Raw genomic sequence first — 23403 nt, forward strand, 5'->3', positions numbered from 1 at the left:
GCCCGCTCCTCACCCGGGGCTCGCAGCGCTTGGCGCTGTACGGCGCTCCCCCGCCTCCGCCGCCCGGGCCTCTCTCCTTGCTCTGGGCGAACACGGAGTCCTCGAACTCGCAGCCCAACGGCAGCTCCATCGCCTCAGCCGCCGCCCTCCCGCAGCATAGAGTGCCGCCTAGAGCGTGCCCCGGGCTAGCCAAGGGGGGGTAGCGCGCCCCCTGCTGGGCCGCGGCGCCGTTCCGGAGAGGAACCACCGAGAGCGRCGGCCGGCGCTAGCAGGGGCACCGAGTTAAGCGACGGTGCTGGCTAGAGCGGATGCTCCCGCAGCCGCACAAGAGCGGCGAAGCGGGGGCTGCCGGGTGCGGTGCTGGCAGCGGCCATCTTGGATGAGGGCAGGGAGCGGAGCGGCCGCCGGCAGGCGCGGCCGCCGAAGGGGAGCGCGGGCCGCGCCGCTCCCGGCGTGCCGTGCGCGCGGAGCGCGGCACTCTGGGAGCGGGGGGCGGCGGGCGGGCGCCGTGAGGGAGGCGGCGGCGGCGCTGGCGGAGCTCTGCGCGTTACAAGCCCCGCTCGCAATTAGGGCTGGTTGCGCGGCCGGGAAGATGGGAGCCGGTTGTGCTAGAACAGCGCTGTCCCGCGGGCCTTGCCCGCCTCGTGGCGGGTATCCCGGGAAAGCGGCGCCGTCCTGGCTCCGCGCGTTTGCGCATCAGTTTTATGAGCTGGGCGATACGGGTGAAGCCCGGGCCCCGATTCGGGGCGGGACCGTCGTCCACGGCTCTCCTGAGGATTTTGGTCACCAGTCATCTAAAYAGGTGTTTTGTAAGATGCTGTAGCAAAGGCTCGAACCTAAGTTTCCCTTCTTAGATAAATTAATTGTATAATCATAGTGTTACGATGTTAGTGTCTGGACCCGGTGCATATTSTAGGGGGGCTGGGAGTGTATTTCAGTAACTTCAATTAACAGGAAAAAATGTTGTATGTGTTCCAGCTTTCTGCCCTTCCTCATGGTATTACCATGCACAAAGTGTGTGTTGTGCTTTAAGCGAACTGTAGTGTTGTTTCCTTTCTCTGCCTTGCCAGTCCTTCCATCCAGAAAGGTCTGCTTTGGCACAGCTGATTACCATGCAAATTTGGGGCAAGTCAGCTGAGAGATTATCCTTGTACAGAAAAATGGACTAATGAATTCATCTCTACCAGAACAGCCTGGGAGGCCAAAGCTCTACTGGCAGGGCAAATCAGAAAGGTTTCCTTTTGGTGAAAATGTGAAATACATGGGTTTATTTGGTTCTTTCTGTCTGGCTACATGCTCAAAGTATTCTTCCATGCCAGCATAGCTGTGACTGCATGTGGCTTTAGCTGACATAAATCCTTGGGGTAGAAAGTAAACTTTRGCAGGTAGATTTGATCAGAAAAGAAAAAGGGATTGAGGATTTTGTTTGTTTGTTGTTTTTGCTTTTAACTTTGCTATTGAGCGTAGTAAATAAACTCTCCTGAGCATAGGAAAATATGCTGAGCAAGTAGATCTCCAGAAGAATCAGGAGTCTGCTGCACTTGCTGGAGTCATTTATTTACAAGCATCAAGGTAGAGGACCACCATCAGAGCTTGCATGCACACACCAAAACCATCCAGTTTCTTTCTGCATGTGGACTGGTGTGATGAGCTGCTGTGGGACTGGCCAAGCACCTAGGAATCAACCTGCAGGAGTGCTGCATGAGCACTGTTCATGTCTGACCAGTTATGTATATGCTCTGCTCATATATACTGGACACACGCGTTCCTTTCCTGCTCTCCCAGGGCTGCCAGCCATGCTGCAATACACCAGTCCAGCCTGACAAGTAAAGCACTGAACTCCAGCAAGACCATTAAGCACAAATCAAAGAGAAGAAGAAAAACTGAAGATGAAGCATGAGTAATCAAACTGAAATGTGGCACCAGCTCAAAGTAAAACACAAAGTGCAAGGCATTCCCAGGGGCAAATCCAAGAATAGCCAGTTGGCTGCAAGCTTGGATTGCGGAGGCCTCCAGGGCTCGGGGTTTCAGCCATCCTTTCCTCTGAGGATACCAGCGTGGTCTGCAAAGGCTCTGTGTTGCAATGCAGAGAATGTCTTTGTCTGGTAAATGATAGGAGAGAAGCAATTCCTGAGCACCACACGGGGGGCCCAGCAGCTGACTGCAGGGTTTGAGTCATAAGTCGCAGGCAAGATTGCTTCTCTTCTTTCTTCCTTCCCTGCTTCTCCCCTTCCCCCRCCTCCCCTCAGACGTTTAAAAGGCTCCTTGTATATTAGCTATAGAAATACAAAAGTGCAACTTCAGGAAATTCCTGTGCCTTGTCAGCACTYGAGATTAGCTCCATTTCTCCCCTAAGACCCAAGTCATCAGTGCAGCTGCCAGCATGCAAGTTCCCGCTGTGCTTAAGCAAAGCCGTTTGCCTAGTTTACAGCATGATTTGCAGTAGTGCTGTTAGCCTTGGCTTTGTGCAGGGGAGAGCAGCATCTCAGCAAAAGGCACCTTCAAGGGGCTTGGGAGTACCTGAGCCCGTTGAGAGCCTGCAGTGCTGCAGCTGCTCCGCGTAGACATGCTTTCAGGGACGAAAACAAGCCACGGGCACATCTTCCCCTAAAGGCAGCCAAGGTCTTACTTCACTGCCAGCCTAAACCACTAGCTCAGCATATGAAAATCAGACTAATAAAACAAACGGGCTCCAGTAAGTTGCAGCTGCTTAACAAGTTTCTGTGCATCAGCAAAGCTATTGTAACTGTTCACACGAGCATGGCTGGGACCGCTGCTGCGCAGGGCTGGGACCCAGCTTCAGACCTGGTGAATGGGGCTTAAGCCAGTGTGTTTGATCTTGCAATCAGGGTGGGYACAGAAAAAGCCTGGATGGCAAACAGCTCAAATGATAGGTAGTAATTTTTTATGCTGCCGTATTGCCTGCACCTTTGGGCCAGGGAATGAAACGCCACGTGGCAGACAGAGCCCCTCTCAATCACAACAACCCTTCTTCTCCCAGCCTTCCAATCTACTGAGGCAAAATGAATTCAGAAAATTCTTCCCCAGCAGTTCTGTAAYTCCTGATGTTATTTGTATTGTGATAGCCCCTATGGGTCCTGCCCGCAGCCCAGACACCCTTCTGCCAGGAAGRGACTGCGCACACAAAGGTTTCAGCGACCATCAAACACGCGCAGTAGAAACCAGAAACCTCGGTCAGCAGCTAGGGCCCTGTTTGGGTAGGCACTACCCACACACGACGGCAAAGGAACAATCCATCTCTCACATGGTTTATAGTTTTATTATAATATGCTGGAAAGGAGCTGCCCTTGGAAGAAAGCAAAAGGGAGCCGGGTTCCCTCCTCAAAGCAAGAGCATTGCCTGCAGTGACGAGAGCAGAGACCCATGGGGAGAGTTCCTCACAGCACGGGTGGTTCCCGAATCATTAACTGGATTCTTCCAGATGCTGTGAAATATTCATACCTTGAGGGAAGATTAGTTTTGTTTTTTCACAGTCGTAACAGCTTCTTCCCTAAACATGTTCATGAAAGAGAGGCACAACTCTATTTGCAGACGTTGTCTTGCAGTCTCCCTGTAGCTCTCGACTTGTTGTCTCTTGCCTTTTATTTAGGTTGCAAGTTCTTTGCAGCATCTTTCGTGCTCTTTGTGTGGTGGCAGACATAAGGGGACACTCTCCCTAGTCRTAACACAGGAGGGCAATACAGGCAGCATTTCATGGTGATAGTACGTTTGCTTGATCCACCTTAAAACGGTGCAGCCTCTCAAACCCCTCATAAGCCATGATAACTGGGCCATAATCCTTCCCCCTCTGGCCTCACAAAAACCAATAAAGCCGTTATTGCCAAAAGGGTGCGCGCAGTACAGATGCGTTCGGCTATTAATGCGTATTGCAACTATTTGCTGTCTAGTAATATAAAYGCTGAACAGAACGGGTGCACCCTTGGGCGCATGAGAACGTGGATGAAAAGAAAAAAGAAAAAAGCTGTGTTGTAAAGAAAGGGTAGGGTGATGCSGGGCCGGAGAGCATCTCAAAGCAGCGCTCTCTATTTGCACGCCTGCACCGTTTCCGTGCTGATTTGACGTACCAGGACCCCTTCACTCACCCCGCAGCACAAGCACTGAAGCTGCAGCGCTGTGGTGAATGGCAATGTTTGACACGCCGGTTAGCACAAAACGCAGCGTCTCACATTACATCTACTGCTCTAACGGGGGAAAAAATGGTCTTGCTGTCAGCTGCAGCAAAGTTTGTGCACTCCTTCTGTGCCCCCTTTTCAGTTTTGTCTGTTGGTCTCTGAAAACTCACAGCCTTCCCCTGCCTCAGGCTTGCTGCTGGTAACGAAACCCGGCTGCAGTGGGCACAGCGGCCTGGTTACCTCTACTGTAAAGCCGCCAGGAGCTGGCAGGACTACGCAGCACCSAGTGGCAACTCTAGGACATCGTTTAAGCAGCCGGATTTGCGCTGTTATGAACCTCTGCTGTAACAGCAGCCGCGGAACTGAGCCGACTTCCTACAGTATTGCTATTTTGCAGGAACAGAGGAACAAATCCAAACAACGGGGGGTGGGAGGGGGGAATGGAGAAATATATCCAGGGCCCCAGGACTGCCCTGGAATGACCCTCACAGCTTGTGGTCTTCTGCAGTTGCAGTCTCTTTTTCCATGTGGAGGCTGACAGGGGAGACTGTCTCTGCGAGGGAAACAAACTTTTTTTTTTTCTTTTGATTCTCCAGCGCCTCGTTTCCCAGGCAGCTTCTGCCCTGCTGGAAAGGACCAGTGGAAACTGCTATTAAATTTAACTTGTATGGCTTCATGCTTGCTTTGTGCGAGTACCAGTGGCTGCACAACGGGTGAGGCAAAGCAGGGGGGACACACCGCTGAACGAACGAAGGCAAACAAAGCGCAGAAATCAAGGACGGACTTTGCTCTAAATTAGCTTCACTTCCAGTAATTTGGGGAAGGGAGAAGAACACGAGGAAAACATACGTAAGCGAATACAGTTTTTAACACTGCGCTGTCAGTAAGAAAAAGGGCCAGTCACTTCCATCGCTAGACTGGATGGCCGTCCGTGGGTGCTGGGCGCACAGGACAGAAACCTCTGCAGCTGCGCTTCGTCTGGACCCGCTGCCGGCTCCTTGAAAGGAGCAGCGACAACTGCGGTAGCGGTGTATCATCATCTCCACTGCTGCAGGACACATCGTTATTAGAGGCGCTTTTTTGTGGGGCCTCTTCTGTGTTAGTCCCTTACGACAGGTTTCACTGTAATTCTGTTTCTTGCTATTTGGATTTCGTTTAGGAAAACTGAGAATCACTAAAAAAAGAATTACTGCCAAACACTGACCTTTATTTTCACCCAAAGACACAAATCAACTAGGTGAGACAAACAATTTCTCTCCCTTCTCTTTTTTTCTACCAAATAAATATTTTAAAATAATAAACATCAGCTCAGCACTGAGTCTGTAAGGAAACACACATGGGAAAGGAATTATTCACAATACTAACAGTTCAACATTATTGCAGTAGAAACATATAAATATATTCAAAATTGAAACATATAAATATATTCAAAGGTTTCATTTTACAAGATTTGAAGTGCAACAAGTCATTTAACAACCAAAAATGTTAGAAACCACCGTCAAACAGCCTGGAGACCACCACCAGCAGTGTTTCAAAGCAAAGCAAACCCCACACGGAGCAACTTAACATCACTCTAGAGATCACTGTATGGTGTAAAAAAGAAAAATAAGGCAGTGCACAAAATGGCTTTGTATTTTAAATTATTAAAAATGCCATTTGATGATAGTATGAAAAGAAAGGGAAGATGGGTGGGTCTGGGAAGAGAAGACTAGGAGAGGGGAAACAACCCACAAAGCCAGCTGCTCTCTTGTGAAAATATCGACTAAATTGCAGCATTCCAGAATCACTAATAAAGCGCCAAATAAAAAAGGTAACTATTTAAAAATGCATAATCCAGGGCTTTTCAGCAACTCCCTCATTAGGCAGCAGATCTTTGAATAAACATTTTTTTCCCCTATTTTCTTCGCTGAACTGAGTAGAACTATTTGGACAAAGATCAAGCTGTATTGACTACTACTGCTTGTCTACATCCCTGCATATAGGTCACTGCTTCTCGCACCCATGTCKTTTTTTTTGAACTGACCTAAGCCAAAGCGTAGAGTTACATCAGCTTAGACCCATTTCTCTCACCCAGGGATAGGTCTGAAGGCATGATCTGGGGCCTCCAGCGAAGCGTATTGAGCTGCTGCACCCGGCCAGGGGCTTCCCCGAGCGACAGCGAGTCCTGCTTGCCCACGGGCCRGCTGGAGAGATGCGGAGCTCTGGCAGAAAAGCGCTAGTCTCAGACCGCTCCTCGCTGGAGAAAAGGCACGTTTTAGAAGCAGCCCCAAAGCCACAACATGTGATGTTCAGCCGATGAGGGCTTCAGGGAGAGGTCTTCCCGACTGCCCCTCTTTCCCCAYCCCAGTATTTTAAAATGTGAGAATAAAGAGCATCTGCCTTCATCAGAAAAATCATGCGAATGTCCCAGGCCTGCAGATACAGCAGAACATTTACCAACAAACAGTTCTAATAGCTCACATGTGAACCTGRCCTCATGCAGGCTCTTTAATAAAAYCACTCTCCCAAATTTAATACGTCTGAGSAACCAATGAACTTCAGTTTTGTGAACAGGGGAAAAGAAAAGGCATTTGAAAAGATCTGAATTGCAATGTTTCCATACAACTGTGGTTTCTCCCGCTTTCCACACAATCTTTTAAAAACACACACACTCAGTAAGGAGAGATTTATTCCATTATTTCTGTTTTCAAATTTTTGGTACAAAGTTTATTTTCTGAAGTTCCCATGGGATACTTTCTTCTACCAGCATCTTTTAGGTTTCTATCTCTGATTTCTTTTCTTTATCTGTTGAAGCAAAAGCAGAAATTGCTACAGAAAGCAATAATGGCAATATTACAAATATTTTACAGCAGCATTYGTTTGTTTCTTTGCCTCAAAAACATAATAAAAATAAATCCAAAGACAAGATCTATACTGCCACAAAGGCTTAGGTTTGTAATGTCAAGAAGTATGCTGCGTTCCCATATGAGTTGTACAAGTCCAGCACAACTTTCCAAGTTTGTGCAGAGCCTGATAAATAAGACACAGAAATATCAGTTACGTTATACTGTTTCTAAGAACTTTTACTCTGTAAAATGTTTGGTCACTCAAAGCTATAAGCTTAATCACATATCAAAGAACACAGGCAATAAAGCCCATCTTACTAGAACATATAGTAATAGGCCAAACAAAATATAGGAGGACAAAATCTAGTGGTCACTGTAGCCTCTTCAAAAAAGGTCTAAAACAGAATGTTTCCATCATGTATCAGAATAAAAACGTACTGTATTAAAATTTGATATTTTTTTTTACAAGCTGTCTTTTAACCAGTCTTCTATTTACAGTGCAGAACTTCTGCCAACTGCAGTAGTTTAACTTTGGCACAACACTAAGTTCCAATCCTTTTGAGTATTCAAGTCCTGTGTGTGTCCAAAAATTTTCTTGGTTTCACGAAAGATTAGGCCCATTCACAGTTAACCAGTTATCTTGAACTTTTTCAAGAATTGCTTCCCCTTCACCACACTGGGCAGCTACAAAGGAAAGACACTGTAAGCTATTGCATCAATCAAGAGAAACTCTTCATTCTACACAATAATAGTCTTGTTGCTTCCTTTAACATTACATACACCAGACAGATCACACAGACTGCTACATAACTGGACACCTTCTAAAAACCTTGCTGGTCGTTAGTGAATCGTCTTCCTCATACTTCAAATACATAACAACACATTAACTTAATTTCATTTCACATGTCAAACAGGACATTTAAATATATTGCAATATAKTAAAGAAATTGCAAAGCTCCATCATTTCTGTAAACGAGATTGACACCTGTTAACTCTCCTGTGCACATGAAGAGCAGTACCTAGTGCCACATTTTCTATACAATATAAAGCCTTCCCAGGTAGGGCAACTCATTTTTAGTGCATATCTGTACAAACTCTTAAGTATACATGCAGATAATCAACTGAGCAAAATTGAGAACACTTTTGTAAGCTGGAACTGAAGAGGGGAGGAACATTTCAAAATCATAATGAAGCTCTTGTGGTTCATCTTTTCGTATCACAGACGAAGACGTGGCAATTCTTCTGTCATTCTAGCAGATTCTTTAGGGAAACTTTCATGATAGGTATCTAGTATTGAATAAGCATAAGGAAATACTTTGATCAATTGGACACAAATATTATGTATCTTAACACATTCTAAGTTATGCAAAGTCCAACGTTTATATAGAAATCTTACTTCTATAATACTTTAGAAATGAAGTGTCACATTGAAGCCATGGTATTATAACCAAGGATCAATTCCTTTATCCGCCACCGTAGTGCCACCTGCTCCCACCGAAGAGGCCTCCGACTTCCCCACACGCGCTGAGCGGGAGGCGGGGGGAGCCCCAGGGATAAGCACAACCGACGCCCAGCAGGGCACAAGGACCAGCTCGGGGCRCAGCCCAGCGGGCCGCCTGCGGGCGCTCCGGACGAGCTGAGCTGACCTGCCTTCATCGCTATCCCGGCTAGCTCTTCAGCACTACCAACGGAGCCCGTGATGTCTTGCTCAGGTGCAGACATCTACGTATCATTAGACGARTCCCACCTTAAAACATGGAAGGCGCTACAGGATCCTTAATTACTGTACTTTACAATGTCGCGAAAGTCATTTTTGCAATAAGCATCCACTGGAAAAGTGCAGATTCKCTTCACTGCAGAAGGGAAAAAACCTCCCCAAAACTCAGGCCATTAATTTGAAAATACTGGTTGTAAATCTTCTGTGCTTCAAAAATCTCCCTTTTCTAAAAGTGAGAAAATGATACAGAAATTTGAGCTATTGGGTATTTATAAATAGTTATTAAGGAGATTTTCCACCTTCTTTACAACTTATTTCATTTTCAAATCTTTTTCTTGCAGCATTTTAGTACATAATCAAAACTCAAGTAACTTGACCCAAGAAGTTTGTGTCATGCTACCTGCTAAACCTGCTTATCCTAGGATACTAAAAGCTTGGAGTGACGCCAGCACTGAGCCCTCTACTAGTCTTTTCCACTTCTAATTTACACAATCATCCCAGTCATTCTGAACAACTCTCAACAATTTTAATGATCTCTGATCACTGATACACTCCTTCCATTAGTATCTAAGGTAGGCAAAGTGATTCCCCAAGAAATAAGAAAYTGAATTAAATAATAGAGCTATATTTTATTGCACTCTTATTTTTGTGCATTCAGGTTAGGGCATGGATATTTAATATTACAGAACCTTAATGTTTTATCTTTTCTCCTCAGGAGATATGAATACAGACAGATATGGGACTGAGGTGGAGGACACAAATTAATACTGTCATATTTACAGAAGCAAACACTGAGATCCAACCTGAATACACAGTACTCTGTAAGTGCAAGAAGGAAAATGCCCTCCACCTTAAACAATATCTCGGTTACTCAGCAGTCAGCAACTAGTTGTCAGAGATTCTGCTGTGCTCTCATTTCGGAAGAAAACGGAGGAGGTGAATGCCTGCGTCTCTGGCCTCCCTGGCCTACAGGACTGCATAAGGCTATGAATCACTTTGAATGAGCTCCAAAAAATCCTTTCTCTAATTTGTAGAGGAAAAGGAAGTGCTTTTGCCTGCCACAGAGTTCCTTGGTGAGTAGGAAGAAAATAGGCTTTTGCCCAAAGTCAGCAAATCATGCACTGAAAAAAATACTTAATGTGTCCACCCTGCACTGAGCTTCCTTCCCAATAATATAAGTTACAGCTAGGAAGTATACTGCATATAATGTTGTGAAAAAGCAGGTTTAAACATGGTCCTGGACAAAGTTCAAAAATTGAATGGCCTAATTTGCTGCAGTGTATTAGTGTATTAGAGATAATCCACTAAATGCTAATCATGAGGTACTAGGTATCTTTCCTCTCTTTGCTTTCAAAACAAAGCCGAGCTTTCTAGGTGCTACAGATGAGTAACTGCAATATTTAACTTACTTATTCTGTCAGAACAGCAAGGATAAAACTTGTTTTGCTTATTTTTAGGTAAGTGAATTCTGCAGGGCAAGGAAAAGTCACAGACTTCAAGCTTCCACATTTTCCTTCCTTTCCACTTTTTACAAGCCAGTGTCAGTTCATCAAACCTTCCAGGAGGGACAGGTCTGACTTYCTTTTTACAACTAACTCCATCTTTGGGGTCATTAGGAGGTTGATACTGGGAAGACAGCACTATTTAGATGGAATCGTGCTCTTTCATTGCCCTCAGAGGCTAATGAAAAACATTAGCAAGCAGCACAACGCAGTGATAGTGGATGCCTCACCTTGTTCTGACACCACTTTCTTTYCCCCCCTCCCTCTCTCCATCTGGCATAGGATTATATTTATTCCCACATTAGCTGAATTTCAGAGACAGCAGTAACTAGCCTAATCAGATCAGGTACCCTTGGCAGAAAGAGCGGATGGAAAAGGAAGCTCTACATTAGTTCTGGAGTAGCTCACGTTCACAGTAAATCTSAAAGCAGTGCTCTCAGCGAAGACCGAGAACCACCCAACAACCTAGAGGTAAGATCTGAGCAAGAYCAGTTTCCTCATCTCACTCTCAATGACAATCATTAAAGCCTGGCTCATAACTAGCTCAATTTTAAGGAAACAAATACAGAAGCACACCATAGGCTTGTCTACATACAGATACTCTGAAAAACAGACAAAATCCCATACGGACACTCATTCCAGAGCAGATGTTCCTTCTTGCCCCATTCTTCCCCACTGTCAACTTAGCTCACTCCAGGTGGAACCCCAAAATTGTCCAAGTGCAGATAAGCTACAAGAGGGAGTCAGGCTGCAGAGGTGCACTGTGGATGTGAACAGGATGCTCAGATTCATCAATTTTAGACACCTGCTGACATGCTTAMGTTCAGAAAGTTGCCTCTGTGCAACTGGCAGAGAATGAGAATGTGCCGTATCCCCTCCATCCCCCAAGTGGTTTCTGCTTCTCTCAGTTGACCACACAGTGTGCCTTGGCCACTTAAATAAGGCATGCAGTAGCCTATGGTTAGATGAGAAGAATCTGGGCTAACCCACTGCTACCAGTAGCTCTGAGTTCCCATCARCCACAATCCCAATATACAGATAAAACAGTCCATTCTGTCACACCACCAACATGCTGACAGCTCTTTCTCTGCTTTTTCTGTCAGTTCTGATGAAGGAGGACTCTGGAAAGGTGTCTGCCTCTGCCTAGCACACAGTGCAAATACATAAATATTGTAAAGATGCAATAAACTGGTAATTAATGGAYTCCATTTTTGCAAACAGAAAAAAGAGTCAGATTATGAGCAATAATAAATGCATATAACTGCTATCATTCAGGGTGAACCTATTCAGATTTTTCTTATCCTTAGCACTACTTAAAAGCTTACAACACGCATCTAACTGTAAGGAAATGTGGCTACTCTGCATCCCTCAGGAACTGACCCACAGCACATGGTTTCACRTAAATTCTGTATTCTGCAAAAGGATGATGTCCTTCAACAGGCTGTAAATACTATTATAGCCATTGGAATACACAGAACTATAATATTTACAGTAGCTGAAAATCTGACCCAGTATACTATCAACAATCATCTCTGATCATTTTAATGAAAGTAGACTTCCATCCAACTATATTTAGTCTGATAAACAATGTGTTTCCTCTTCCTGTGTTTTTCAGACCAGATGTGCTAAGGCCTACCATTGTAGTTGAGTGTTCCTTAACAGAACACTGCCAGAATGGAAAATTTCACAGTTTAATTACATAATTAACTCAGATCTTTATTTTTTTTTAAGAAGGTTAGATTCAGTGCTAAGCTAAATGCAGTCTCTGCTAACAAAAAGGGGAAATTTATTTAGACAGGTTATTCATTTTGGGGGAGGGAATTAATTCTGGCTCACCCTTAAGAATTAAGGCAGCTCCAGATTTTGCTTGCTAGAGGCATATTTCCAAGAAGTTTAGGGATTTGCTTGAATATTTTTAAAAATTTTAAAATAGCATGTCTTTCCCTGCTTATTTTGTCCTGTCCCACTCAGCAAACACTGAATTTTGACCCTATATTCCCATATGGAGCTTGAAGTTAACGTGACTTTTTCTTTGCTAGCATCTGCAGCAGCCTCATCCATACAATTACTTGCCAAATGAGAATACTTCCTAACCACTTCTAGCAGTCAGTGCTGAGAAGGCCAGATTCTCTCCCTTAAACCACTGACATCCGGACTCATGGGACTCCCACGAAACACAGTGACAAAACATTTGTGCTTCTCCCCCTCACCCCAAAGTTAAACTRAGGGATGACAGGCTTGTCCTCACAGTGATAAGCCCCAAGAGACACTGCTGGCTGCTTTGTGCCCTGTTTCCCCCGACTCAAAGCCAGGAAATAGTTTCACAATCTGTGAAACTATAAGACTATTTTATAGTCTTAGGACGAAGTGTTTTCTTTTTTTTTTTTTTTTTCTGTGTGATACACACTAAGAGTCACTGTCTTAGTCTTTCCAGCAAACTTAAACAGGCAGAAGACCTCACCCTAGTAATTGGCTTTCATGCAGACCATCCTCCTGCAACTCAGGCAGCCCGATAGATCTGCGAGCAGAAAGGCAGCTACATGTGTCCCGAGGGGGAGCAGTGGTCAAGAAGGTTAACAGTATTTTTTGTCAGACATTTTTCCCCTTGTTTTGACCTGGGTTTCACCCATAAGCAGCACAAAAAAGATGGTCTAATGCAGACTCCTGTGCTTCAGAATATCATAAAAAAAGGGTGAAAGAAGTGTCTTGATCTTTTGACAGTTGCTTATTACAGCAAGGAAGAAAGAATAGTTCTAGATTAGGTTCTTGGAAATATGGAAACATTAGGACCCATTTTCTCTAAACTAATCTGCCTCTCATTGATCAACAGAAGCAGATGCCTACAAAGAAGACGCTGACAGATGTGCAAGAGGAGACTGCTAGAATACTAGTGCCAATACAAAAGCAGACAATGCTGGCAACAGCAGCATCAATTCAACTCCTTCCTTTGACACCTAAATCTAAGGTAACCTATCCCTAAAAAAGGCAGGCAGATAGTAGCAAGAACACACTACTCTTCCTTGGACTGCTCATCAGCATAAACTTACTTTTGTCAAAATGGCCCACTGTTTTTAAGCTGGCTATCAAACACTACTACTATTTTACAGTCTTAGGACCAAGCTGTTTTTTTTAAGATACTTATTTACGATGCAGAAGATGTTCTCTATCAGATTAAGCTACTTTTGTAATTCAAATTCAAACAGATCAAACTTAATCTCTAAAAATAAGTGTGTACACTCAGCAGTCCTAAAAGTAATCAGCATAGTGGTGAGCTGAATCCATTAGGAGGAATTTAGGTTAAACTTGCACACAAATTATTCAATTGGGCTACTACTGAATAAGAACACTTAAACATTAGTGTTTATCATTCCTAAGCATCCAAAAACATATAAGTTAACTCTGAGAAATAAAAATCAGAGCATTGCAAAACTTGCTTAAAAACTGTTCTTACTAGCACCTGAAGACGCTTTTCGTCTCTCTATCTGTGTATTCTTGCAAAACCCTAAACAACTCTGAACAGGTTTTAGGCAGTTCCTTCCCCCCTCCCCCCATTTATCATAAAAATACAAAAATACAGTGTAAGATTTGAAGAACTTACAGTTTTTGGTTAGAAATATGCCTATTTTTCCTACCATTTTCCAACAAAGGAATGACTGCACAAGCTAAAAACAAATCTTGCTATCCACTGCATCAAGTCTGTCAGGCATTTAAATTAAACTGATGTAGGATACACTGATTAAGTTTAACGAAAAGCATCTTCTAGTTTTAAATTCATTCAGTTCGCTCATAATTACCAACAAGAAAAATTTCAGCACAAATTCTGTAAACCCAAAACACTTTGAAGATACACAAAAGGTACCAATACCATCTCATTTTCTTAAACCAAGTAATTCTCACCCCTAGGTTCATTGATTCCTTTGTCACACTTTTCCCCTTCTCTTTTGCTTTGAATTCTTTCCTTAAGAAATAAACCCAGGCCTTGAAACCTTTCAGGTGAAGTGATGTTTGCAAAAAGACATCTTAGGTTTTTGTATTTTCCTCCTTCGTGAACAGGCAGTGTTCTCCTATAACAATGGAAAATGTGTCTGTGTTTTTTTGGAATTAAACAACATAAGGCAATTAAATATTGAGAAGCAGTCACATGAATGATGAACCTTCCCATCAGTAACGTAGAAGAGGAGGAGCTGAACTGGAGCTGACTTACAACCCCATGTCCTAGGCTAGGCCTGAGCATGTCCATCTCTGGTAGCAAGGAAGCCTGTATTGGTTGCCTGCCCATGTAGCATCTTGCCCACATTCTCTTAGGTTGAGGGAAGATACTAAGCAAGTGCTTGCTAAAACAGAAGGCCATCATAAATTGTTTGGCTCTTCATCATAATATCAAACCCAATTCATGGGTATCTGACCCCCAAGTCCCAAATTGCACATCAATCTGATTTTGAGAGTTTGCGCTTAACATGTCGGGGAGGTTCCCAAGTATCACTATCATCTGTTTCTTCCTCATCTTCCTGATCTTCTAGCATTTCATCTTCCTCCTCGTTCTCCTCAAAGAGTTCTATTCCAAGCTCTAATCTTCTTTGCCTTTCTGCAAACCACTCTCTGACCTGCTCATATCCCATGTGAGATTTGGCTACAAGTTCATCAAGGTCTTGCTCATTAAGGAATTTGTGCTTCATGTAGTAGTCCTTCAGGATTGCTGTTCCAGTTTTGAATTTTATGACAGACACACCTCTGTCCCAGCTATTTAACCTCTTGCTTCCCCGAGGCCTCCCCCGAGGCCTTCCTCTCCCCCTCCCTTTTGGTCTTCCTCTCCCTCTCTTCCTCACAAAGCCTTGTCCATTCAGACTGTTTGCATTGGCACTCTGGTAGTAATAATACCACTTCAATCCACCATTTTTCCAGGCATAGCGAGTATCTCCAAACCAGCTCACAATTTCTGATCTTGGGAGCCCAGTTTCTTCTGCCAGCTTGTTGTATTCTTGTGGAGATGGCCACTGAGTACGGACAAAGGAACTTTTAAGCATGTGCAATTGCTCTGGTGATTTTTTGCCTATTTTGCTTGAAGAGGAACTCCCTGATTTTGGCCCTGCTCCATCTCCCACAGATGTTTCTCCAGCCTCCTCTTTTGAGCTGCTGGCATTGCTGTCATTCAGGTCAGCTCCCTCTTCCTTTAAGATATCTGATTTCTTTCTTTCTGTAAACCAGGCATCAATCTCTCTCCTAGTAAGTTTGGTTTGGGCTCTTAACCTATTCATTTCTTCATCTGTTAGGACAGGGTTATTAAGAAAACTTGCTTGGAGGACTTGCAGCTGTTCAGCCGTTTTTTCTTTGAATTTCTGTGGGGTAAAATCAGGAAAAGCACTCCACGATGACTTGCTCTGTGGAGTGACTCCTGTTGGGGACTCATTCATTTCATCACTTGAATCAATAACAATGGTGGCACATGAATCACTGTTGAGATGAATCCCATGATTATTCTTTGAGTTTCTCTGATTGTAGCGTGTATCGCTGAACCACTTTTTGATCTCTCCTTTAGTCAAGCCTGTTATTTTCATAAGCCTAATAATTTCTGAATCTTGAGGAAACTGATTTTTTAGGTAGCTGACTTTTAATTCTGCCAGTTGCTCCTTTGTTTTTTTTGCTCGGATGCTGAAAGAGTCAGCATTCACTAGTGTGGCTTCATTTTTGACAGACTGAGGGGCTGGAATGGCAGCTACTTGCTTGGTTTCTGCAATAGGCTGAGCAGCATGAATTTGACTCTTGTGCAACTGCGTTTGGTTTGGGACTCCAGCTACAGTCAAAGCTATTGGGGCTGTTACTGGTAGTGTATTTGCACCTGCAACTTGAGTGAGAACAAGTCCTGGCTGACCAACTATTTGGCATGTCTGCAAAATGGAGGGCAAACCATTGCTAGCAGCAGAAATGTGTGCTGGAATAACAGTAATTGTCTGTGGCACAGTATGCACTGTGCCATTAAATTGTTTCCTCCTTGCTTCCTCCACTTCCTCTGGTGTCCAGCTCACACCATGTTTCAGACGTTGGGCAGAAAACCATATTTTAATCTGTTCCTCCGTGTACTTAGCTTGAGTGGAAAGAACAGTGATTTCTGACATGGTTGGGTAAGGGAATTTGTTGTAGGTGTTAAGCAAGAGCGGATTGTTATCCAAAGCAGTATTATAGGTTGGAATGCTATTTACAGGTATTAAGACTTTTGGAATCAGGTTTGGATTCTGTGGAGCTGTAACAGCTGTTATAACCTGTGCCACTCCAGGCTGAATTACTGGTGCTGGAGTCACTACTGCACTAGCTACATCTGCTGCACTGCAAACAACTGAATGGCTTGCTTTTGACTCAGAAACTGTCGATGGTGGGTTTTCTACTACTTCATCAGAGTTTGGCTCATTTTCAGTTCCCTTTTCTTCACCAGGAATGTCATCAACTACATTGTGGAAAACAGCAATGCGCTTAGTCTCCGTTTTGTTTTTCATCATTTTCATAATAGGAGTTTTGCTAATTGAGATCCCTGATGAGGGAATCTCAGAAGGGTCAGCCTGTTCAGCATTTTCTTCTCTAACAAAACTCCCATCAAAAGTGAGATCATTTACTGTTTGCTCAAAGATTGTCTGATTATTACGTTTCACCATGGTCAATTTAAAATTCTCCTCTCCMGGGTGGTACTTCAAATTATGCTCTGAGAGAGCATCGTATCTTTTGGTAAGAAAATTGCATTCTACACAAACGTAGGATGAATTTAATACTACATTGGGATGTTCTGAATCCACATGAAAAGTAAACATATTGAGATCTGGAGTTTGAAACGTACAGTATTTACATTCATAACCACCTTCTACTTTTAAATTTTTCTGATTGTCTGAATCCACATACTCATGGACATCCTCATCACTTGTTACACTTTCTGCTGTGGGGTTCTCTGCCGGCATGAGTACAGGTGGTCCTCCCTCCAAATCTGACACCATTTCTAGATCCGGATCCTGCTCATTGGCTAGGACCATGCAAGGTGTGGTTGATTTTCGTTTACTTGCCATGCCTGTTGTATGAAAATGATACTGACTAATCAGATACAGACTTAGCTCCGAGCTCTTCTTGATTTATAGTAATGGCTTTTGGTACTTCAAGTCAGTTCTTGCAACGTCTCAACATTTATCCCATTAGCAGCTTTTCTTTTGTAGTGCAATCAGATTAAAAATAGATAGTTGAGGATGAAATGTTGAGACACACTGTTTTAAAGTCCACATCCACCACCTGCAGCAAAGAAGAGACAGCGTAATTAGTTCAATTTAAATAACTAATTTCTATTCTACTACATACTATGGCTACAAGTAATTCAGTCCTTAGGGGTTCAATCTGCCACTGCTTGTCTCCTTAAACTGGTACACCCATTCCAAGAAGAAATGCTCAAAGCTAAGGTAGGAAAGGTAAAATCCAATTCAGTTACTACAGTCCGAAATTTGTTTCTAATTCATGGCAATGCAGCGAAAAGCATAAAATTCAGGATGGTATAAACTGAATAACATTGTCTGTCTCCCTTTCTTCAGGAGCTTTTAGCCTGGCACAATGTTGAGATCAGCTGTCCTACACCATTTTTGCTTTTGTGCCTTTGGATTGCTTTGTCCAAAGTATACATCTTCTCTCAACTGCTCTGTGGGCACTAGTCCCTCCCACCACAAACTACCCCCCTCCCCAATCCAACCTCTCTGCTACCGACTCGGTCATGTTTTTTATGCCAGAGGTTGTGAAAAGGCAGGTTAAGAGTGTTTTTCTACTGCATTAAGTGGGTACACGCAAGTGCAGGGGGGCTTCTCTTCCCAGTCTGAAAACAGGTGAACCAATGCCAGTTTAAGCACTTTGACAGACGGAAGATGACTACCCTTTCTTCCTTGCTCCCCAAACGTCACTCGGCAATTGAAGACCAACCCCAGACCAATAAAAGTTGATTGCTGGCACGTGGTAATTAACTAAAATCTGTTTTCATGGCTCTGTGCATTAATGGTGACACGATTGTGTGAGTGAATTGTACCAGAAAAATGCATTAAGACTGAAATAGTAAGCAGGAGCCAAACAAAATCCTGTATTTTCTGTTAGAAGATCCCTTGTCAACTTCTAAGAAAAAGAGGAACTAAATAAAATTGAGGCATAAACAAACTCAGAGAATAAATGTATTCTTAAATAGCATAGACAGGAGTGAATTTTATCCCACTGGGGCCACAATCAGTGCCTTGGAAGTGACGCAGAAACTACCACTGATGGTTATAAATTCTTTAATAGTATTTTTGATACAAAATCACAGACTAATTTCTCATACCAGAAATCCCTAAACTATGTCATTTTTTAGGCAGTGGAACATCATCTGCTCCCCAAAGTGGCTGCATGCTCAAGTTCAAGAGGAATGCTTAGTAGCAACGACTGCGGGCTGTTTCAGATAGTTTATATAGGGAACAGCTTTTAACAGGTTAAGAACAGACATGCTCATAACATGTTCGTGACACTCTCAAAKGAAAAGAGGAGCAGAGTAGAAGGAGGAAAGGCAGATACAAGAAATGAGAAGAGAGAAAGAAATACTGTTTTCCACACTATGGTAACATGATTTGTTAGTTTTGATTATGTGGATGGCAGAGGCTGTGGACAGGAGGGAAATGAATAATTCTTAGCTTCATATTTTGTTTAGGGGRAGAAAAAAAAGTGTTCATCCACAGCTGCCACAGAGCGCTATTCTATAAACTCTGGTTTTGAAAGCGTGCGCCACACCTCACTTTTTTCATAATTATTCTCCCCCAATATTTTTAGATAGTGACCTTCCAAATTTATCTGCACTAATTCTGTGCTTACATCCAAATGCACAGCCTGACGCGATCGGCTCTTTATGCCAAGGATACGGTTACACAGCACGAGGACACTGACAAYGCTCAATAACTCTCAGGTAATCATCATCCCGGAATGACAACTATTTAACRGCACTGGACTTAAAAAGATTCCTTCTCCCACAAGTTAGTGCTGGCAGTCTGTAAAACTCTGCACAAGTGTAAAAGTTATTTATTTCAAGTATATAAAAGTACATCTCGCAAGCCCCCTCATTCCTCCTGGCAGCGAGAGAACTGTAAAGCAAAACTGAACGGATCCGTTTGTCTCGCCGTCCTGCGGGGTGAGAGGTAGAGCGTTACTAACCACACCGCTTCTCCAGGGCGCAGGTGACTCTTCATAAAAGAAGGACACTTGCCAAGAGTAAGCACTGAGTAATTCTCCTGGGGAAGAGCTGGGTGGTATTACCTAATCCTTCCGCAATCTTGAGTAAAATTTCAGTAATGCCRATCTTCAAAAGCTGCTTGAAGGCTATTACTACCAACTTAAGTTGTAGCTTGAAAAGCAACTGAGGCACTTTGCAATGCCTCATGCACACTGCAGAATCTAGCCCTGGGCAGCCTGAGGGAGAGCAGGAGCTTGCTGAGGGTCAAAGCTGAGCTGGCACAGCCTGCAAGCGAAAGCATCGTTCGACCTAGCACGCAGCACTGAAGCAACCTCAAGATAATTTAAAAAAAAAAGAAAAGAAAAACCCAGAAAAAACTTAAGTTAAATCTCTGTAGCACATCTCTGTTTTGATTTGCTGGGGTTAAGTCTGGCTCAGTGTACAAAGGCAGATTATCCAACCCCTCTACTGTTTGCCAACTGAGCAACACGTTTCACATGTTTCTTTGATGCAAGCAGGTTTCAGGAAAAGAAAGTTTCATTCACGCTCTTCTGACTACACTAGGAATTTTTTTAAAGAGGATGTTGTAACTTCAAAAAAACCTATGTTATGTCAACATAGAGCTATGAAGAGCTACAACAGCATTCACAAAAATTGTAACACAGCAAGATGTCTGCAACCCCTCCCAGCTGCCTGTCCTCCATACATGTTAAAAACTGTTCCCTTCTCCTTGCTGCTAGTGGGACTCTGCGGCACCCTGCTGGCACATCCCCTCAGTCTCCCAGGGGATTACAAAAACCTCAAAGTTGAGTGGTTTATCAAACCAATTACGAGTCACCCTTTTATGCCAGTGCATTTAAGACACCTCTCCCACACTGCTTACAGGAAGGCCATGCAGGACCTTCGTCAGGATCTTCACTTCGGTAAGGTTTGCAATATCCCAATTAACCCGTTTCGCTAGGCCAATTACATTACTCTGGCAAAAAAAAAAAAAAAAATCCCACAAAACAAAAAAAAAATCCCACAAAACAAAACGAAAAACTCAAACAGGTTGGCTTGACAAAATCTGGTTTTGACAAATCCACAATTATTTTTAGAATCTTTTTGTTGTCTAGGTGCTTACAGACTGTTTTTTACTAAATTCTTCTTGTGCTTTTCTGGGAGCAAAGATTTGGTTGATTGATCTATAAATCCCTAAGTGTTCTCCTCTCCTGCTCATGCCTCTCTCCCTCATTTAAGAGCAAGTATCATGTTTGCCACCATCCCCAACCTCCATAAATTCTTAAAGATCATCACTAAGAGATTGCTTTGGCCTGTCCCTTAAATACTTCAGGGTCAACTAATCATGACTAAATATCATTAAAGCTTTTCTTTTCCTGTTCTGCCCTATGTTTTTATCCTCTGGTGTTAATATTGAAATCATACTGTGCAATTTGGTTTATCAYGGCATGCTTCAAGTGTCTGTAATATTTCAAAAGCGATACTTTTGAGTGAAAGAAGTTTGGAGGAAAACTTCAAATTAGTTCCACTTCAAGACTTGCTCATTATTGTAAMCCCCTTTGAGGATTTTACCTCAGTTTTTCACACGGGCTACTTTCCCAGCAAAATAAACTCACAAAACAGACAATATCTCAGCAATATAAAAATCTAAGTGCAAGCATACATTTTTGAAGGTTCAGGACCTTAAATGGCCTCTTTGAAGATACAATTGCTCAGGAAGCTGCTCTTCACAAATAGAACATAAACCGTGAACAATCCCAATTCATTAACTGCTATTTTAACAGAGATTATTCTCCTGAGTGAAATTGCACACTCAAAGTTCTCTCTATATCAGATTTGGATAAATATTTTCTAAATACAGAGAGAAACCTGCTGCCTCAGAGCTTAGAGAAGGAAAAAGATAAAGGGCTGAAGCAGGAAATGCACGTAAAAATGGTGTTTGTCACAGGAATTTTTACCTACCTCTTCTCCCCTCCCCAGGAAGAAATGGCTAATGCAGCAAAGGATAAGCGAGCTTACAGAAAGCCTTTGCTGTGTGTTCAGGTTGTCTGCTTTATGCAAAAATCATTTCCCCCTGCTTGCTGTATGACACTGTAATCCAGCAGGCAGGCAAGGAGGGGGCAGGATCAAAACCAAATAATGTGATTGCAAGAATACACGAGCAGGGTGACTCAGGAGAAGATATCAGCAGCGGAAACTGCTTCTAAGTTTTAAAATCACCCTGATTCCAAGTTGCCTACAATTTTCCTCAACACGGAAACCACTACTTTGTCTTCTCCTTTTATGTTCTAGTTAACCCATGACAATACAGGATCTCCAACCCTTTAATTAGCTTCTTCCTAACTATCATCAGTTGTTCACCGTTCTCAAAGCTCACAGGACATGATTGCTTATCGCTGCAAAATAACAACCAAAGCTCAATTTAAACCTGACAACGTTCATGTTTTCTTCTGGTTTTAAAATAAGGTCTGGTTCCAATTCAACAAAGCAGCAATGTTTATCAAACTGATTTCAGGAGGACTTCAYGTGCGCTAGAAGGTGTAAGGGCACGCTTGAGGGCCGTGTTGCATTACAATCTGTAACGTGGGCTGCACATACCAAGAGCTCCTGCCCACACACAGCTATAAGATAAGGCAAAACCAGACCTGTGCTGAGGCTGAGAATGAGGGACCTGGCACAGCAGCAACCGTGCCTGCCACAGGATGTGCCTCCAGACTTTCTTGGTTAACTCTCATCCCCACCGGTTTTGATGGGTTACTAAGCAGGGTCCATCAAAGTAAACTGTTCAGAATATCAGGCCAGAAGCGACTATTAAATGACATCGATTATCTATCTATATTGTAAAATGCCGCCAGGTACCCCGAYGATGAGCACAGTAATTTGTGCTACTGCTTTTGAAACATAAGGCCGTAACTGGACTTTATGCCTGATCCTATAGATGCTACTGATCAGATCTGACAAGTGTGTAATCATAGTCACACTGCATAAGAAGTACCTTCAGCATATACGGTACCACTCTCCACTCCTCAGTCGCATAAACATGTATTTTCTACATTATCCAGTCATCACGGCAGCTCAGCTTCACACAGGCAGGCCTTGATTTTTAGATCTCCATAGTGTTCAATGCAAATTGTAAGCACTCAACACTTCTAACATCACATATCTCTGGGTGATTATTCTTGAAAGTGAGTATCAGACCTGGTTAAGATCACTTATGCAAATGTTTATCATATCCAATAAAAAGTAGCAGAGCTAGGGATACATTTTTGGCATAGTTATAGCTGTGTTTTGTTTTCTTTGCTGTGATGTTATATTAAAAAAAAAGAAAAAAAGGAATTATTGACCTGAAAAGATTTAAAACAATGTTTTGGGTTGAATAAACATTTAATTCAACCTCCAAATATTTATTTCATATTGGTTTTAAAAGAAATAGAACAGAAAAAAATTATTCCTTTTAGAAATTGTTTATCAAAAAAGTTTCTTCTTGAAATGTCAAAACAAAAGGTTTTGTTCTCTTGGGATTTCCTTCTTTAAAATTAAACAATCTGGCACAGGCACAATTTCACAAAATGTTCCTTTCAACTCATATCTGCATTTTTTTTAGCTGAAAAATTTCTGGAGACCTTAGTTTTCCCAGGCCCTAGTCTCGTGCTGGAAGTACAAGACCTTGCCTTCACTCCCCGGAGCTCTTGTCCCCAGACACCTTTCAGCTTTTTCAGAGACTAACGCAGCAGTCCCCCAGATGGTCTCCTCCGCTCGCGCGCCCGACTCATTCTCGAATCATCGCTCGTGCCCGCGGGCACCCCACGGGCACCCCCGCGCACAGAGGTGACAGCGCAGCACAGACCGTCTCCCTCTCCTGTCTCCCGCCCCCACTGAACGCGACTAACGGCACMTGCCCTCGTCACACTGGAAACCAGATTTCACACAGGCTGCTATTTGCCTTCATTAATATTTGCCTGTCACTGCAGTAATACGAAGTCTTCTCAACAGCAGGCTTGGGAGCTCTCTTCCCTTCAAACGA

At 43.2% G+C, this 23403-nt stretch overlaps 2 protein-coding genes across 6 annotated transcripts in view; both read right to left on the reverse strand.

Annotated features, from left to right (window-relative positions):
* CUNH8orf76 (chromosome unknown C8orf76 homolog) overlaps window positions 1-383 on the reverse strand; it is an 8906-nt gene extending 8523 nt beyond the window's left edge. The window contains exon 1 of one of the 2 annotated variants that reach the window (XM_085314716.1): window positions 14-383. In XM_085314716.1, coding sequence (XP_085170842.1) covers window positions 14-130 — 117 coding nt within the window. In that variant the 5' untranslated portion in view covers window positions 131-383. The remainder of the gene's footprint in view (window positions 1-13) is intronic. The other variant, XM_085314798.1, reaches the window with a different exon arrangement.
* Window positions 384-3261: 2878 nt separating this feature from the next.
* ZHX1 (zinc fingers and homeoboxes 1) lies at window positions 3262-22661 on the reverse strand. 4 transcript variants are annotated; one of them, XM_085314998.1, is made up of 3 exons: window positions 22375-22661; window positions 14075-17440; window positions 3262-8901 (listed from the first exon to the last, which is right to left on the reverse strand). In XM_085314998.1, exon 2 carries the CDS (start codon window positions 17221-17223, stop codon window positions 14605-14607), a length of 2619 nt encoding a protein of 872 aa, XP_085171124.1. In that variant the 5' UTR covers window positions 17224-17440; window positions 22375-22661; the 3' UTR covers window positions 3262-8901; window positions 14075-14604. The 4 variants fall into 4 exon arrangements, with proteins under 4 accessions (XP_085171124.1, XP_085171280.1, XP_085171203.1 ...); XM_085315154.1 differs by lacking the exon at window positions 22375-22661 and having other exon boundaries at window positions 3262-7642; window positions 14075-19596; XM_085315077.1 differs by lacking the exon at window positions 22375-22661 and having other exon boundaries at window positions 3262-8245; window positions 14075-19596.
* Window positions 22662-23403: the final 742 nt, after the last annotated feature.

Source organism: Rhea americana, unplaced genomic scaffold, assembly GCF_003343005.1.
Source record: "Rhea americana isolate MKP2758 unplaced genomic scaffold, rheAme1 scaffold_0, whole genome shotgun sequence".
Taxonomy (NCBI): domain Eukaryota; kingdom Metazoa; phylum Chordata; class Aves; order Rheiformes; family Rheidae; genus Rhea; species Rhea americana.